At 49.8% G+C, this 18,940-nt stretch overlaps 1 protein-coding gene across 1 annotated transcript; it reads left to right on the forward strand.

Moving 5' to 3' along the window:
- Positions 1-7,809: 7,809 nt before the first annotated feature.
- NYX (nyctalopin) lies at positions 7,810-13,762 on the forward strand. Its single transcript, XM_050915219.1, is given in 3 exon segments — positions 7,810-7,831; positions 11,222-11,956; positions 11,959-13,762. Coding segments are annotated over 3 exon segments (1,419 nt in total). The 3' UTR covers positions 12,621-13,762.
- The last annotated feature ends 5,178 nt before the right edge of the window (positions 13,763-18,940 follow it).

Genomic DNA, 18,940 nt, shown 5'->3' on the forward strand with positions numbered 1-18,940 from the left:
GAGCCCTCAGTCAAGAATCGTAGGGCTTCTGGTTCATTCTCCCCAAGTATCTGACCTGGCTACAGAGCAGGCTCCTGACAGAAGTGCCCGAGTTAAGCGGAGAGAGGTAAGCGATGAACCTGCCCCAAATGTTGACACTAGACAGCAGGGAGAAGGTGGCACTGATCCTGTCACGTAGGTGGGAGAGATGAATCACCAGGAGGTAAACAAACTGGTGAGGCCTGGGAGGGCTGTTGGCTTTGATAACGTGTTGCCTGTTGTGTGCTTATTGCAGACAAGACTGTTTCAAAAGGCGTTTGCAGTGCTGTGTTTTAAGTTCATTGCGCATTGCCCATACATGGCTGTGGAGGCAGCTTTATTAAGATTAATGGACTCACTAGCCACTAAGGGGGAATTAAGGGGAGCTCACTGCGATGTGTCCTTGCCTTCATGTGTGTACCAGACAGCCTTCCCATTAGATATCAAGGAACTGCAAGTAGTCACTGCCTTGGGTGGCAGCCTGTGGAAAGCACGGTGTGAGGAGTTAGGCAGGAGACAAGCAGCTCCCTGTTCATTAGACAGGATAGAAATGACCCTGCAGATACCAAAGGGCTGGGGCAGGGCAGCTGCTCAGCTGCTAGTAGAAGCGGCATGAGCCCGAACCCTCCTGGGGCTCGCCGGCTGTGCCTGCCCACACCACTGGCACCCTTGGACCAGCTTCAGCAGGGACGCAAGTTGGCTGGTGCGGGCACTGCCAGTCTTGACTTTCGCTGTCTGCTAGTGGGACGTGCGAGCAGCAGCTGCCTGCTCGGCCGCATGCCGGGCGAAAGCGGTGATGCAGCACAGCATGCTGAGCCAAGGGCTGCTCGAAGGCAGAAGCGCGGGCAGGGCTCCCCACACCCCGCAGAGAAGGACAGATGACGCAGACCCTGTTCATCAGCATGTTCAGGCAGCCCCTGTTCATGCTGCCCACCAGCAGCGGTTCATCCCTGAAATGAGACGTCTGAGCGTGGCCGGCCAGTTTTAGAAAAAAAAAAATTGTAATGGAGGCCAAGAGTCACAGTGCAGATGTGGGAGATGTAGATTCAAGTTCCTCTTTAGCTTTAGTTAATACAGATCTGAGCCCAGCTTCCCTCTCCCTCCCCAATGCAATACCCTCTGGGTATTGTGGGGAGTCAGCTGGTAACCCCAATGATGTTTTTCAGCATTGCATCCATAGACGTATTGCAATGGGAAGCAGGAGCTTGCTTCCCAGGTCAGAGCCCAGCCCCTCACTGCAGAGCAGCCCACACTGTTCCTTTCTTGCTCGAAATTTTACTGTTTGATTAGCACGAGTGAGACATGAAACCACATCTGCAGGATGGGCCGGGAGAGACCCCCTGAGCTGGTGTAAAAGCCAGTGGCCTGGAGAGGGTCTCTGTCCTGCCCTCGCACCAGGCAGTGGGAGGATTTGACCTTGATGGAGCTACGCTCTATCCCCTGGGCTCCTTCTCCCTTTTGCATGGGGTCTGCGTGACATGTAACTAACTGGGCCGTCGGCAGAGGTTTGGGCTGACAGATGAATACACTAGCCTGTGGTTTGCTGCGGACTGCATCTGCTTCAGTCTCCCTACCCTAGAGTGTGCTGTTCCCTTTCAGAAGACGCTCTGGCTGCAGCTGCAGGCTCCTGAGCCTCCGCTCCTGCTGCAGGGCTTGGCCATCGTGCAGCAGCTGGGCTGGGGCTTCAAATCCGGTGCCCACCTTGACCCTCTCCTCTTTCTGCCGCTTCATTGTCTTCGCTTCCTTACCCTTCCCGTGGGTAAGTGGCTTTTTGGTGGCTATTTCTTGCCAAGCGCTGCTGCTGGCTGTCTTGTCTCGTCCCTGCTTCCTCCTGCTACGGACCAGGTGGTGAAGAGTCCCCTGGAGTTACTCCTGCAGGTAGCCCGCAGCCAGCCGAGCTCCGCTGTGAGGCCGCTGCTGGGCTGCTTCACCCTCGGGCTGGGTTTGGGCATCGTGGCGTGCCCAGCACTGGCCGTGCTCGCTGTCCCTGGGCAGGTGTCCGTCAGGACACTGTCCCCACTCAGACCAACTCTGCAATGGCAGCCCACTGCTGGGCAGCGTGTGTGCGTGCCTGCACTGCTGTGGGGACACGGCTCTGGGTGGGGGGCAAAGCGAGGCGGCTGCTGCTGGTGTGAAGTGGCTGCGGGGCTGCAGCATTCCACACACAAACCCAGACCAGCACAGTGAACGTAAAACCGGGCGATGGGCAGTTCTTCGGTCTGTCATGTCTTGCCAGGGAAGCTGGTCAAGGCTTGGACAATTCTATGTATACCCAGCAGAATAAACCTGGACACTCAGCAGAGGCTGCTGAGGGGAGTTAAGGGCAAAAATCGGTCTTTGGGGTGAGATGGGTTTATTTCTGAAGGGCAGGAGCCATTTTGACAGCCTGGAGGCACTGTTGCTGGTGGCAGCCCTCCTTGCTGAGGATACACAGGGAGGACATTGCAGGGGCCCCACAGCAACTCTCCTTTCCAAGGGGTTTCTTGAGGCCACATGGATCTTCTCTGGCTGGGGTGGGACCAGCAGAAGGCAGCCTGACAAGGGCACAGCACAGCAGCCTGAGGGAGCTGGGTAGGCTGCGAGGGGGCTGCAACACAGGGCAGAGGGCCAGTGACAATGTGCAACCTGCAGCACCCAGGCTGGGCAGGGACCAACAGCCCTGGGCTGCGATGAAATGGGACCCCTGAGCCCTTGGGCAGAGGTAGGGGGAGGCCCCGGGGGAGACCCCCCATATAACACCTACAGGTGCCCTCAGGGCCCTGGAGCTTAACGCCTGAGCAAAGTCCGGGGGCCTCAGTCCAGACAAAAACGAAAACTCTGCCTGCAGAAGAAAAGCTGTCCTCTCTTCTGAGTGAGGGAAAGGCTCTTAACTCCTTGCTCTTGAAGTCCTGGTTGGCTTCTCAGCTGCTTCTGCATCTCTTGTAAGCGGCAACATCACGTGTGCACCAAGCACTATTTCTGGCGGTGGCGCGGGCTGTGTTGAAGTTGCAAACCCCAGCACGGCTGTGCTGGTCTGTCCTGTCCTCTCGAATCGCAGCACTCCCTGCTGCAGAGGACTCCCTCCTGCCCATCCCAAACCTACGCCATCTGGAGCAGTGTGTGCAGCGGCACGGCCGGCTGGGTGACCACCCTACACGCAGCCCAGGTCCCACGAGGCAGGTCTGAAAACAGGAGCCCTGGCGAGAAACGCTGAGGCAGCTACTTCAAAGGTCACCCCAGCAACTACGTGCACAGGAGAGGCTCAGATGTATGACACAGCTGCTGCTGCTGCGAGAAGAGGGGAAGTATGCACCGAGCTGCAGCCGCTATTACAGAAGCGCAGGAAACCAAAGCCTGGGGCGGGTGGAGGGGTTCGGGCACTCTGCAGCGCAGGGACCTCACCCCCCTGCACTAGTCCCATGAATGCAAGCAGCTCTTAGAGATGAAGAACAGGGAAGTGAAGATGTTCAGCCACCGGAGTCAGGCAAGCAGCTCTGCATCTTCACTGCTCTGAGGAGGGCAGTGTTTGGCTGGAAGCATCTGGATGTGCGATGCTTGGGATCCAGCTAACCCAGTGCTGGTGTCTAATGGTGTGGAGGTGTCCCCAAAGCTGCACACCCTTGGCTGTCTTGTCATCCTCCATCAGTGAAAACAGGCCCTGCTGAGGCCCATGATGGCGCCCACAAGTAGGTGGCTAAAGTGGGTGAGACGAGACCTCTCTCACCTTCAGTTAGGTGAGATGAGTCCCACCAGGTGTTTTTAGCCAGCCTTTGAAAAAAAGGGAATATTTTAAGCTGCAGCTGAACCACTGCAAGAAGTGGTCCCCAGTGATCATTTTAAATCTTATCAATATGTATCAGAGAGAGGAGCTACATTCAGATCCTTAACCCACCATCACATGAAATGCCCCGGCCATGAAGAAATGGGTTGTTAGAAGCAATCTTGCATCAAGTCTGTGCAGGCTTGCCCTGCAAGGTGGGCTTGTCCTCACTGCCAGCTCATGAAGCTGTGCCTACGCTTACATCCCCAGCACACACTGCCGGAGCAGAGCGGGCTTCTCCGGTCAGGGCTGAATTCTCCAAATTCTTTTGGTGGAAGATCAGCTATAAACATCTGTTTTTTTTTTCAGTGGCAGCATAGCTCTGCTCTTTTCTGGGCTCGGCTCCACCGCTATGTTGACCTCTGGCTTCTCTGAATTCCCAGAGATTAAAAAGGGCAGGACAGGTCATGAGGAAGAGCCCTTAGGGGCAAAAAAATTAACAGTGCAGAGCCACAGTAGCAAGGTCTACAGCTTCCGAGTCTACTTGCAGCCCAGCAGCCACAGCAGCTTCCCAGCACTGAGCATCTGCAGTGTGCTCAACCCTCAGCATTAACCAGCTGTGAGTCATGCTCTGAAAAATGTTGAGGTATGGTTTAAAGCCCAAGTTTCTTTTAAGAATAAATGCTGGTCTCCTTTATGTACCCTCTGGTATTGAAGTTTTTCTACCTAAGAAGACTAGAAACTTCTCCTTACCAGGCCTCTTTCTCACATTGTCATGCCCTTTCAGGACTGAGGGTTATCAGGAAACAAATCAGAAGTTGCAAGACCTGGCAGAAGTTCACAGGAGGCACTGGGTGGCAAGCTTGGTGCTCCTGCAGCGCTCTGCTGAAGCTGCTTGCAGGGCGATGCTCCCCAACCAGCTGGCGGCCTGCAGTGCGAGACTTTCCTAGAAGCTGTGACCTCAGTGTGTCTCCCAACCCCAGTCCACCCCAGCCTCCCTCTGTGCACATGCTGAGATGTTCCTGTCTTCTCTGTGCTGTGGTCTGGAGGTGCCCGAAGCTCCTGCCCATAGATGATGCACAGACATACACGGCTGTAAGCCTTGGAGCTGCTGCTGCTGGCCAGGCAGGAGCTCCAGGTGTGCCAGCACAGGTTGGCTGGTGAGGCTGCGGGTGGGAAGGCTCACGGTGGGGCAGGACATGGGCTGTTTCAGGCGTTCCTACCTCCAGCTGCAGTAGAAAAGGCCGGAGTGGGGCTGGGCTCGATCACCAGGCCAGCTGCAGCCACCGAGCTATGTATGTGGGACACTGACCGCAGAGCTGCTGTCAGAACCTCCTGCAGGAGGTAATAACATCTGCGCTGGTCTATGGCGAGGCTGCCTGTTGCAGTAGCTCTCTGAGAGGTGTTCCCTGCCAGCCTTCCTCCAGCTTCTGCTGGAGCCTGCTTCGGCAGCATTGCTAACAACCAACATCGTGGCTGCTGATTTTGCAATAGGCACCTACTGCCACTGTCTCCCCCACCCCTGAAAGTGACTGCTGAGGTGCATACAGCTCCCAGTTTAACAAGCGCCCCAATCCCCAACCTACCAGCCCCCACCCACCCGTTGCACATAGCAGAGGTTCCCAGTGCCCTCCTTAGGGGATGTGTTTTGCCAGGTCCCGCAAGGTGCCCCTCAGGGGGAGGTGGCTCTGCAGATCACAAAAGCACTTTCCGGGGCTCTGTGGTCCTTCATGTCCCATCCCCATCGATCCCTTACTGTGCACGTGGAAGAACAGCAGCGAGGCACAGGAGAGCCCCAGAGCCTCAGCAGAAATCTGGTGCCTTGGTGCAGACCAGCCCCTCCGTGTTTCTGGCGAGCAGATTCAGTATTGCTGTGCAAACCAAGCAGCAGGTCTAGTCCCTGGCGAGCTGCCGACTGATCACATGCCAAATTGTCCCCAAGTCCCACGTACCCTCCTTGCCCGCTGCCTCCACCCCTTGTCTACAGCATGTGTGCACCTGGGGAGAGACAAGATTTCTGGTACCACTGTTAGGGCTCTGGTAAATATTGGGGAAAAAGGAGCTGGGAATAGCGCTTTCCCCTCCTCCCCCCTAGTTTTCTTCATGGCCAAAAGGCCAGTGATCTGCTTTCTGCGATCAGACAGGTTGTGGCTTCCTGGTATTCCCATGAGAACCAGGACCTTCTGGGAAACACCAGCTGCCCCAGCGCTGGCAAGAGCCCAGCCGGTGCCACTTCTGTCCCTACAAGGTCTTCAGCAGCTTCAGCTCCGTGGCAGAGGCTGCAATGCGCCTGTGTGTGGCTTTGCAAATCTCTTTCCTCCTCTGTACTAAGCAGCGTGGTGCAAAGTGCAGAAGTGCAAAGCTGGGGGGTTGGTACAACAAGGTGGTGGGGAAAGGTATCCTTCAGATAAAATCACTGCTATATGGGTCACCCCCTTCCCTCCAGCCTGCCCCCCAGCACCAGCCTGCTGACACACTGTTTAGACAGACACAAATTTCCTGAGGTGCCAGCCAGATGCCTTAAGACTGAGGGAAAGCCAAAACAAAATAAACCCGATGTAGCTGGGTGCTTTAATTTGCAGGAAGAGACGAGAAGCAGCAGGCTGGTTCCCAGCTGAATCTTTCCTGCTGTATCAAGCATAAATTCATCAGGTATTCCATTTCCTGAAAAAAAAAGCAGAATAATTCACTTCTTAGAAATGAAGAGTAGAGCTATTTTTCCCTCTGACATGGTGAACACAATTACCTAAGGCATGGGAGGCTGAGATAACTCACTTATTCAGCCCCCATTCTCCAAAGAAACCATCATCATTCTGTCAGAAAAGGCTTTAAAAACCAATTCACATCCTGAATGCTAAAACATCACCACATACAGAACCTGTCCTTATGATTTCCACGCATCAGCTGCAGCATCACAAGCAAAACACACTCATAGGCAGGGCAGAGTTCATTATTATCAGGGCCATATACGCCATGCAAGGTCCCTGTGTTTGCTGACCCCTCTCCTGGTGCTGTTGCCTTCTCCTTGTCCTTCAGGAGCAATTATTTCCAGCAAAGCAAAGAACACCGGCATCCTGTTAGCAGCATGTGAGCCACGCTGGGGCTGGGAAAGTGTGCATGGGGGAAGAGAGTCCCAAGCTGTGTCTGTTTGGAGAGCTCCACGAAGGGAAACCATAAGCCTGCGCTTGCCCCCTAATATAATCCCATTATGCTGCACCCTCCACTCCCACCTCCTCTCCATTACATAATAGGGAGTGGAGTAATGACTTTCAGCAATGCTGTTTGAATGGCAGCGGTCCAATTCTGGACTGTTGTTTTTTTTTTTAATGGTGGGGGGAGAGTAGGTTGGCGGAGGGGAGAAAGCGTCAGTTTGGTTTGTCTGCAATCCCTGTTTTGCTTTGGGAGCTTTAGAGGACAGACACATTCTTCCATCTCCGCTAATCCTCCTCTGATACAGAGGATTTTCCTGCCATTAAATGATAGCTTGCGAGAAAAAAATGCCAACTTTTCGGAGACTGACTCGTATGGCTAATGGCAGCCTCATGAACAGGAGGGAGGACACAGCCACTGCCCAGCTAGGTAAGCAATGTGTATCTAGATGATTTCTGTTGGGAATTTTAGTTTTGAGTGTTTGATGCTAAGCTGGTTACGCTCCTCTGTACCAGCACCTACTCCCTGGGGAGATGGCCAGTCTCTTACTGTTGGTGATCTTTTCCCACCTCAGATGATAGGAACCTGCCCTTGGCACGGCTGGTGGGAAGAATGCGGATGAGCTCGTGAAAAGGTGTAGCACAAAGCTGCAGGATTCCCTGAGAAGGTCAGTGGTGGAAGAAAGATACTCACCAGGAAGGTGCTGAGGACTTCTTCAGTTTGAAAGCGTGTGGGAGAGGAGCTTTTTCCTTGCTCTTCCTTTCTAAACATAGACCTTATTGTGGGAAAATGATGCAGGGAAATGACAGAGGATGAAACCTGTCTCTGCTCTTCCTGTGTGCTTTTAGATCCCTCAAGTTTGCTTGCCAGACCTGAAATGCCACTAGTGAATAACCAAGGTAATGTTTGCCATCATTTTAAATGGTGAGTATACTCTTATTCTGCATTACCCAGTAGTGGATTAGACAGATCATGCGGAAAGGTGTAGGTTAAATACTTAATTATTTCAGTCGTTGTCTCCTTACCCTTCTGAAAACTCTGCAGACATTTTTTCAGTCTCTCACTCTTCCTTTCAAATACTCAATTACCATAGTATTTAAAAGAGATCATCCCTGGGTAGAATTTTCTTTATTCCTTAATCTCACAAATATTTTTGACCTTATTGCTGTATTTCACCCTATTTCTTAAACACACATCTCATTGGAGCACCCTCTGTGTCAATGAGTTGGAGGCATCTTCCAGCTGCTGCCCTGTCTGCTGCCACAGTGTAAAAAGCAAAGAACATCCTTTTTGGGGAAGGGGAAGGAGTAAGGAAGGAGAGGTGGGAATGTTTCATGCTATGTTCGTCAGAGGAGATCTGGCCAACAGCGGAGATCTGATCTCCTGTGCTCTGAGCAGCAGCTCTCCTGAGGGTTTGGTGGGGTTCAGATGGAGGATTTTTTCTGACTTCCTTTGCAAGAGAAAGAGGGAGAATTGCCGCAAAGACTGCCGTGGTGAGGGGCTCCTCTGAGCTCCTCAGGGGATTGTTTTCTAGTTGGATGGTCCTCAAGCGTTTGTTTTCCATGTACTGCACAATGCAAAGAGATACACTTGCAAATAGAGATCTTAGAAGTGTGCTGTGAAATGCCACTAGCAAAAGACCCAGGTCTGGCACTAAAAAAAACCTTGTGTGTAAGGAGAACAGGCTGGATATGGCTTGGGTACAGACATTTCCTTTATCAAGTGATTAGAGAACAAGCAGGGAGGGGAAGGATAGGATTTGTTTATCAGCGTGCTCATTCCTACACTGCACACAGTGTACACAGCTGCTGGGAGAGGTCTGCTCTGAAGGCCAGAGATGTGACTGAGCTTGGGGTAGCTGTAGCTAAATATTGAACTTGGCTTGGGACAGTCTCACATATAGGACAGCCTATGCACATATGCCCCTCTGGATGTCACCCTGAGCCCATGCAAGGCTCTTGTTCCAGCAGCAACACTTGCATCCATCCTTTCCAGACAGCCACCTGCGGTCAGACATTTGGGAACAGGCAAATCCTTAATCTGTCTGGCCCTCAGTTTATGTAACTGCGTAACAAAAACAACATATGCCCCTGTTTGCAAGCAACAACATAGACTGGTGCAAAGGGTAGCAAACAAGGCAGCCTCTGGGCAGCCTGCACAAAGAGCAATCTGAGACCAGAGCGTTATCCTGCTCTTGTCCTTAGGCTCCTTACCTGTTTTCTATGCAGGGCCCTGCCTGAAGGGGACTTTCCTTTAGCTGTGGCTGTTGGATAAGGGCTCAGGAAAAAGGAGAAGAGCATACAAACAAACAAACACAATCACAACCTGTCTAAAATCCTTTCCGTCTCTCAAGAGTCCTTCACTATTGTTTATCCTTGAAGTGATGCTGTTTTGCTAATTCTCTGGTCACAATAGTGCGGCCAGGCTTGATGGGACTTGAATTTCGATAAAGAGGCCACAGCTAAAGTCCTTCTGGGATGCTCCCTCCACATATCTAAATCCCTCTTCTACATGCAATGACCAGGTTGGTTCGAACAGAACCAGGCTGGGTGGCTCCTGGGTTGATGTCTTGTCAAAGGGCACCTGCCCAGCAACTGCTTTTCCAAGTCCCCTGCTTGAAGAAGCCACAGTCAGCATAAACTCATAAATACAGTACCGTGCATGTTGCCTTTAAAAAGGATGGAGAAAGGGCAGAGCAATTGCAGTTCAAACTGTAGTTTGGCCTGTACATTAAAGCCTTAGAGGCTGCAAAAATAAAAGCTTGACATTTGCTGAAGCTGATGTTTCCTGGCATATCACCTCACAAGTCTGTCTTAATAAAAATGTCGATCAGGAATACAGCTGTCGTGGGCAATCGCTGTGCTGCAAACGGGCGGGGAGAGGCAGCCCGGCTGCTGGGAGCTTCCCTCTCCAGACCGTCAGCAGAAGCGTGGGGGGAAGCCTGTTCCTTGGCCCTTGGCCTTTGGGGCCAGACATGCACGCAGCAGCAGCAGCAATGTGATCCCAGCGGTGCTGTAGTAAAGGTGGCTGTTGGTAAAGCTGTTGGTATCTCATGTCTTGCTGAAAAAAAAAAATAAAAGGATTATGCTTGTGTGGGAGCTAATAAGCTGCAGCAGAAAAACCAGTCAGTAGCAATACCACCATTTCCTGCTAGTGACTACATGGAGAGTTCGCTGGTGTGGCTGCTCATTTTGTTGAGCGGCAGGTAGGATGCGCCTGTGAGAGCAATTACAAAATGAGCTCTGCCTTCAGTTCTTCCTCTTTAATGAGTTTATTTCGCAGATGTCTGGTTGACTGGGTGTTTTTTCCCCACAAAAACGCCTGTCCATGGAGGCTGATGTCTCCTGTTCCTTTCGTTCTTCCCTGATTTCTCCCCAAGAGCTTTCTCCTTCTCTTCCTTGTTGTACACCCACCTGCGTGGGACTAACCTCAAAAGATGCCACAATAGCCACATGCCTGCCATGTCAGGCTAATAAAAGGGCAAAGCGGCTGCTCCCATCAAGCATAAGGCACTACGGTGACTGTCTTGAGAACTGGCAAAACAGTAAAAACTGTGCTGGAGGTGCAGAGGATCTCATCTATGATGAGATCATGAAGAAGGCAGTTGAACAATATCCCTTGATTTGTTTTTCCTCATGCCGTTCTTCCAGTACATACTGGGAATGTGTTTTTAAACACTGTACTGCATCCTTAAGAGCTGATAGTTCCCCTTACAGTGCTGCACCAGCTCATGGCTCTGGTGGAGAAATGTTAGGCTGAATGAACAAAGAAGAGAAAGAAGCAAAAAGCATGAATTTGATGTGTCCCAGGCAACTAACTGATCTCCCCTGCCCACAGCCAGACTAGCATACACTGCCCTCCCCTCTTCCCCACCCAGAAATACTGCAACCCATCCACAGCTGCTGGCCTTCAAAGCATCTCTGCCTGCTCCCCAGCCAAACCATGTCCCCATCAGCTTGCAGTGAGACCAGTCACAGAGACACTGAGAAATACTTAAGTCTAGGTGAGTCCCCCTCTTAGGGAGAAAAATTAATCAGATTACGTTCTAGATGACATATATATATATATATATATATATATGTGTACACCTTCTCAGAGGGTTTAAAAACCCGAGCAGAAGATTTTTAGGAATCTTTCACAAGAGCTCCTTGATCAGCTTTGGCGTACAAGTAGCGAGTGGCAATTAGCCTGGCTAGAAGGGAGGCAAAGACAGCGTAATTTCTTTTTCCTGTCGTGACTAATATATTTGCTAACGATGCATCCCGATTCTCTCCTCCCACGCCTCCGTGGGGACGGCGTGTTCATCTCTGACAGTGATCCTTTGGGTCCCCCACATCCATGCGGTGTGGGCCTGCGTGCGGTCCTGCCCTGCCAACTGCGTGTGCACCCAGGAGCGGAGCTGCTCCGTCCTCTGCGATCGTGCCGGTCTGGGGCAGATCCCTAGCAAGTTCCCTTGCGAAGCCTCCTCTATCAACCTGGACAAAAACAGCATCAAGTTCCTCTCCGAGAGGGCCTTCGGGACCTTGCCTTCCCTCAAATCCCTGTCGCTCAACCACAACAATATCTCCTTCATCACCCCGGGGGCTTTCAAGGGGCTGCCCAGCTTGACTGAGCTGAAGATGGCCCACAACGAGTACATTCGCTATCTTCACACGCGGACTTTCACTGCCCTCAGACGGCTGGTCAAGCTGGACCTGGCGGACTGCAATCTTTTCAACATCCCGGACAGGATCTTCATCGAGCTGCCTGCTCTGCAGGAGCTCTTCTGCTTCCAGAACAACTTCCGGAGGATCCCAGGTGCCATCAGGGGCATGGAGAACCTGACCCACGTTTACCTGGAGAGAAACAGGATCGAAGCGGTAGCCTATAACTCCCTGCAGGGCCTGACCAAGCTGAAATACCTGAATCTGCAGGACAACAGGATAAATGTTGTTCACGAGCGAGCTTTTCAGGGCTGTCAGAGGATGGAGTACCTGTACCTGAATGACAATTTGATCAGCGAGCTTCCAGACAACTCCTTCGATGGCCTGAGGAGCCTGAAGATGCTCAACCTGGGGGGAATTTTCTCAGGAATGTTTCCAACACCTGGTTCAGAGACCTGGGGGAGCTGGAGGTCCTCTACCTGGACCGCAACAGGATCCACTACATTGAGGAAGGGGCTTTTGAAAACCTCACCAGCCTGGTCGCGTTGCACTTGAACAGCAACAACCTGACGACTCTGCCCTTTTCTGTCTTCCAGCCAGTGTACTTCCTTGGGCGGCTGTACCTCTTCCGCAACCCCTGGGAGTGCGACTGCCGCATCGAGTGGCTGAAGGAGTGGATGGAGAACTACAGGCTCGTCAGGGATATTCCCTGTGCCTCCCCCTCCTCAGTAGCCGGAATTGACCTGATGGACGTGCTCTACGAGAGATCGCCAGAAGGTTACTGTCTTGACCCGGTGGAGCTAAACATCACGTCCGAAGGCCCAACCCCAAGTGAAGAGCCTTGGTCTACCACGGAAAGCAAGTTCAACAGCCTTATCTCCAAACTCCTGCTCCAGATGGGCCTTCCCGAAGAGGTGGCAAACACTACCGAAGTCTATGGTAACACCACGCAGCTGGATGGACTGACTGATGGGGTTTCTTCTGGGGTGGGGGAAGACAGTATCAAGGCCGTCTCCTTCTCTTTTTACCTCCCAGCACTTTTTACAGTGATTGTTTTGCAGTGCAAATAGTCGAAGGGCTGCATGGAGCATGGGTCCTGCTTAAGCATTTAGTCCCTGTACCTACCTAGTCATTAGGGAAAAGTTTGTATCGCGGGCTTCCGACACATAGCTGGCTCCAAAATCTCCCGGGTTGGGTTGGTTGGATCTGGCTTCAGATTCCCCTGCGAGCTGGTGGGATCTGGTTCAAGGCTGGGTCCCACTCCGGGTGAGAAACCTGCCCTGTGGGGTCTCAGAGCCTCCTGGACACTCACAGAGCTGTGTGGAAGATGAGCAATGAAAGAACACCAGTAAGGTGGTTTTGCTTAGAGACGTGCGATGTCCCCTGCTGGGAGCAGAGGGAAGAGAGGTCTGTACGGATGGCGGTGCGGTGCTGTTTGTTCCGTTGGGCCAACGCCAGCTGACCCAACCATCGACTTTATGCGAGCAAGACGAGGCAGCAAAACTGGACCCCCTCTTCACACCCTGACAGACACCCACACCCATGGCGGGTGCTGCTGAAGGCTGGCACACTATTCCTCATTTCCACCAGCGTGTGCGGGGGGGAGCAGGGCTGCCCTGGGCAGCGTCCAGGGATGCAGGACTAGCCCTTGTGAACAGGAGAACAGCATCTGGGGAGGGCGACTGCCCCAGGCGGGTCTAGGACGGGCACAGTGTTTTGGCCATGACTACAGACAGGATTTTGATCCTTTCTCCCCCTACTATTCTGGCACAGGTGCAGGAGAACCAGACGGACCCATGTTTGTCAAAACATTCTTCTCTGAGGAAAAGCTATTTCAATGTAACAGCTTACTTATTAACATCTGTTTCAAATGTGGTTTTATTTTTCAATGAATATATCGTTTCAAGGAATATATTGTTTTTATTTGTAGATTATTTCATGGCATGACAGCAGGGGCAGAACATGGTGATGACAAATGCAACCAGGCCCTACTAAATATTTTGTATTTCCACCACTAATGTATACCACATAGCATGTCATATTATGCTGTACTAACCAACTATGGCGTCATTTTCTTTTATATGGCATCTTACATGTTTTATCTTTGAAATCTTCAGTGACAGCCGCTACTGTGATCAGAAAGAATTATCATGTATTCTCTATCAGAGCACATTAATAAAATAATTTGATATTTTGCTCTCAAAAATAAATTAACTGCTCAAAACACAATTTTTTTTTTGAGATCCTTGAATTACTCTGGTGTTTTTTTTGTAGGCTACTCAAATGGGTACACATGAATGTCCTTTCTATGGTCTAGAGCAAATGGCAAGCTATTTATTGCAGCATAAAGAATAGACACTTTGACTTAGAACATTACCGTGCTTACATTTGTGTTAAGTAGCAATGCTTTAAAAAATAAGTGACTATATAGAAATACACTTCTGTGATATTTTAAATATATTAATTCATTATACATGGCTTATCATACTATGGTGTACATGTTCATATGAAGTGATACAACATATAGAATCCTTTCTTACTGCTAAAATGTCACGAAATAGGAATAAAAATGGAAATGAATTAAAAACCCCCTTTCAAACATTTTCCTAAACCTTTCTTTCCCCCCCAATCCCTGCCTTTTCATGAGCAACTCAACACGAATGTGACCTCCACGCCTGCCCCGGCTCAGTCCCCGCAGGTGCTGGAGAAGAAGCAGCAGGGAGGGAGCCGCCCTGGCTCACGCTTTGCTAAGGTGGTGGTTCAGTATGGACAACACGTTGGCTAAAACCAACTGAGAGCAGCTGTCCTTGCCTCTGCCCCTTTCCCCAGTCACACATTGGTAAGTACCCAAAACTGTATGCAAAGGACAGGCCAGCTGAAGATGGACTTCGGGCATAGAAAAGCTGAAAAATGATGGGTAAGGTACAAATTCATGCACAAAGACCTTTTCGTAGCAGCTCCTGTGCCCTCTTACATCTGTGATTGTCTGGGAGAATCGGGGAAATAAAAAAACTTTTTCAAAAAGCGCTCAACGCTTCAGCAAAGGTGCCTTGGGTCGGGTCTGTTCACACCGGCCCAGCCAGGCCAGCCTGGAGCAAGAGTTAATAATGCCCTTGGCCTCAAGCAGCGCTGGCATCCCAGCGCGTCTGTGAACAACCCCACGGAGGGTTCCACAGCTCTGTCGAAAGCCAGCATCAGCTCACGTGCAAAATGACTGCGCGCTCCTGAGCTCCTGGGGCAGCTGCCACGTGAGACAGGGAAGCTGCTTTCTTGCCTGCGCATTTTGCCAGCAAAAAGGCGGCATCTCCAGCGGCTTCAAGACACTTGCCTTGGGGCAGCCTGCTTTGGTCTGCAGCACTCTGTCCAAAAAGATCTACTGCTGTCTAATTAGCACCAGTGATTTCTAGAGGAAAGCTGAGTACAGGGAAACCAAACCCTCCCTGTTGTGATGGCTCCTCAGCTATCCATAGCTCCACCACAGTTTTTTCCCCAGGGAAGAAAGATGCCAGATGGTTTGATAAATGCCTATTTGACCCGTTCCGTGAACTAAATTCAATGAGTTTGGATTTCCAAGCTATTTATGAATCCATTAATCTTCTTAAGTGCTAAATTCATCTGTGTATTATAAAAGGCTGTTTTTCAAACCTCGTCCAGCCCAATGCTGTAGAGGCGTATTATGTTAAGGATGCCTTTACAGGAGCAGTATTTCATCCTGTCAGGGAAGGTTTAGCAATAGGCTTGGCACAGATGGTAGGACATTGGGCACAAATGGTTGTATTTCACTTCCTATAAGTACAGATGCCTCATAAGTGAATTGTTTTTATAACCCACATTTTCATTTTCTGCACTGAAATACGTTAAAGCTGAAGATCATCTTACTGTGCAATTGTTGAGTATGGCTTTCAAGTTAATTAGTGCTTCAAAGACGCTTCTGTTTTATCTGCAAGAATGGCAGATCTGAATGTGAAGCATCTTAAAATGTATGTTTTAGCAGAGATTGCGCTGTCAGGTGATGTACAAGGGGACTGTATATCATACTTTACTGTGTGATGATGGGACCAGTGACCTTTGGCATTGATGACTTAAATGTCTCTCGTAGTCAAATACCCTAACTGCTTGCCCCAGAAAACTTTCCCTGTGCTGCTGTAATACAGCTGTGGCTGCCTAGAAGGTGTGTGGCTGGCATTGTGCTGCATGTAATGGGCTTTCAGCTTCCCTGCAGTAATGAGGACAGACTTCATGCTCTCCCGCTCCGAAATCCTGCTCTTCCCTCTGAGCCAAGAGATCAGCAATGTGCGTTTCCAGTGGTACAGAGCATCTGGCACGCGAGCGCTCCGAGTCAATCAGGAAAAGTCCGTGAGTCTGTGCATTGCTCTCGCTTTGCTCCCCTCTCCTCCGTGTCACTCCTCCCTTGTAACTCTCTCTGCTCAGCTTGGGCATTGTCCTTAGCGTGCGCTTACCTGGAAGAGCAGCAGCCTTCTGGGAAGGACAGCGAAGTATGGCTGCTCAAAAGCCCTGACAGGACTTCCAGTGCCATGAAAGCTTGTCTTTCTTAGACTAGAAGTGCTGGTTCAGTCTTTCGTGATCCCTGTTTCTAAGCTCTTAGCAAAGGGCTTGTTTCACTGATTACATGGGTAGATACCAACTCATAATTGCCTTTTTTTTCTTTGTTTTGAATCTCTTGATTAGAAAACAAGTTAAATTAGGGATTTGCCTTTTGCATGAATAGTTTGATTTTTTTCTTTTCTTAGACTAGACTCCTGCTGCAAAATTGTGCTTCAGCTGGTAAACCTGAACCAGCTGTTGGTTATAAGTTCATGGCTCAGAGTCCCTTCACAAATCAATGCTGTTTTCAAAATCTGCTTCTGGACTGAGAAACCTCCAAAGATGTCACAGATTTGCAGGTCAAGCCCAGCGGAGATGCCAGTCTCAATTTACGCTGGCTTTGGGACGTCCATGTCACTCTGCCATGGGCTGAGGTACTCATAAAGCAGGTTCTGCTCTAGGAGGGGCCTGAGGCTGTCCTGGGGCAAGAGGGCAGCACAAGGGAGAAATCATGAGTACAAGCAGTACTTTGTCACTGCTCAGGGTCACATCATCCGCCATGCACCCTGATGCTGCTCACACAGGAGCACACGGACGTAAAAGCGCAATGATGCAGTTGCACTTACATCCTCCAGCGCCCTGCTCTCCGTGCACTGGTGAGGGCAAATCCCTAATGGCCTGACAGCGATGGGGTGAGCATTTCATTGGTATTCATGTGGATGTCCTTCAGTTGAAGTGATGTGGTGCCGTGCATGGAGGAGGACATCGTTCTAGCTCTCGTCCATGATATTCTTTCAGTAGGGTCTGTCCTGGTTTCGGCTGGGATAGAGTTAATTTTCTTCTTAGTAGCTGGTACAGTGCTGTGTTTTGGATCTAGTGTGAGAATGATGTTGATAACACGCTGATGGTTTAGTTGTTGCTAAGGAGCACTTATCTTAAGTTAAGGACTTTTCATTTTCCCATGCTCTGCCAGCAAGCAGGTGCACAAGAAGTGGGGAGGGAGCACAGCCGGGGCAGCTGACCCGAACTAGCCACAGGGATATTCCATACCATAGAATGTCATGCCCAGTATATAAATGGGGGGGAGTTGGCCGGGGGGCGGATCGCTGCTGGGGCATCGGTCAGCGGGTGGTGAGCAATTGCATTGTGCATCACTGTTTTTTTCCCCTTGGGTGTTATTTTTTTTTTGTTATACTCCTTTTAATTACAATTATTATTATTATATTATTATTCTTATTCTTAGTAGTGTATTTTATTTTACTTTAGTTATTAAACTGTTCTTATCTCAACCCACGAGTTTTACCTTGCTTCCTGAGTCTCCTCCCCACCCCACTGGGAGGGGGGAGGGGGGAAGCGGCTGCCTGGTGCTTAGTTGCTGGCTGGGGTTAAACCACGAGAGGTCCCAGGTTACAAAATCATTGCCCTGCACAGACTCTGCATCCCTGTCCCAGGTCAGACAGACGCTGGGGGAGGAGCTGGTAGGAACCCTTCAAAGAATTATTTTTTTTTGACTGATTGGTTGGTTTTGATTGCATTGACTGCCTGTAATGTGGAACGCAGAGAAAATGGATGAAAACTTCTGCCAAACGGGTGGCTGTTTGGACTAACTACAAATGTTTTCAGCAAAGCCCCATCTGGGAGGGTGATGCAGGTGCTCTCCAGTCCTGCCCTCAGCATGAGGTGCCGGGCGTTTACTTGAAGCAGCGGGGAGGGATGATCATGAGTTGCCTGGTGTTAGGATATACCTCCTGACTGAAGTTTATTCAGAGAGCTGGTGTTCCCAGACAGAAGCATCTGACATCTTGGGAGAAGGCAATTTGTTTTAATGTACGGTACCTGTTAACACAGTGCTCTTCACTGGTGCAACTGTTTTTTATGCTTTACGACAGTTGCTATTAAATTGGAACAGAGAAGTGGTCAAAGTAAAGAGAAAAAAGAAATTATCTAATTTTGGATATCATCTCTCGGTCTCAGAATTCTGCCCCCGTGTTGCATTCCTAGGGGTCATACTTGGTGTTTAACATGAACACTGTTATGACCCTTTTTTTTTCTTTAAATTTACAGCTACTGCCAGTAATGTCCTGTGAAATGTAGCTATTGGCTATTTTGCTTATCTTGTGGAGTCTTACATTGTTTTTCTGCTTTGCAAAGAAATATGAAGTCCAGGGCAAGAGGAATCACTGTAAATAAAGATAACTTCTGCTAGAAAGGCAGTAGATGCTGGCCAGCTGAGACTCGGGAACTTCATTGCCAATTTTAAAGTGGGTTGTTATGTATTTTAGCTAATTCTTGTCTTTATGACATCTGGCTGCTAGCTCTTAAAAAAATCAAATCTTGATTTGTTGAGTTTTCCCCTGATAATTTTTGTGATCACAAATTTGAGAGGAACCAAATCAACTGAGTTAAAGTTTCTTATTCCAGAAAACTGCTGTTCCCATTTTGGAGTATATGAAGCCTTGCAAGAAAATAGCCTGTAATGATCACTGCTGCCCCAGTGTGAGCTTCAGAAGACAGGGCTAGTTTGGGTAAGAAAAAAATAATTTCTAGGTACATGAAGCATACCTTTCTAAATGCCTGCTTTTGTAGAGTCAAGGTATGGGTTTGTTGCACAAACACTAATAATATTGGTCCTTCCTTTCCCCCCACCCGAATCTGATAGAGACCCATGGAGTTTGAAGAATCTGCTGCAGTGACCTCCAAAACAGTTTTAAAAGAGCTTTATGGAAAATGTTAACCATGGAATAAAGACCACGAACAAACAAACCAAAGAAAAGCATCACAAGTATTACTTTAAAGAAAAACAAGTAGTTAATTTTTTAAGCATAACAAAATAATCTTCATACTG

The sequence above is a fragment of the Gymnogyps californianus genome, chromosome 1 (genome assembly GCF_018139145.2).
Source record: "Gymnogyps californianus isolate 813 chromosome 1, ASM1813914v2, whole genome shotgun sequence".
Lineage (NCBI taxonomy): Eukaryota > Metazoa > Chordata > Aves > Accipitriformes > Cathartidae > Gymnogyps > Gymnogyps californianus.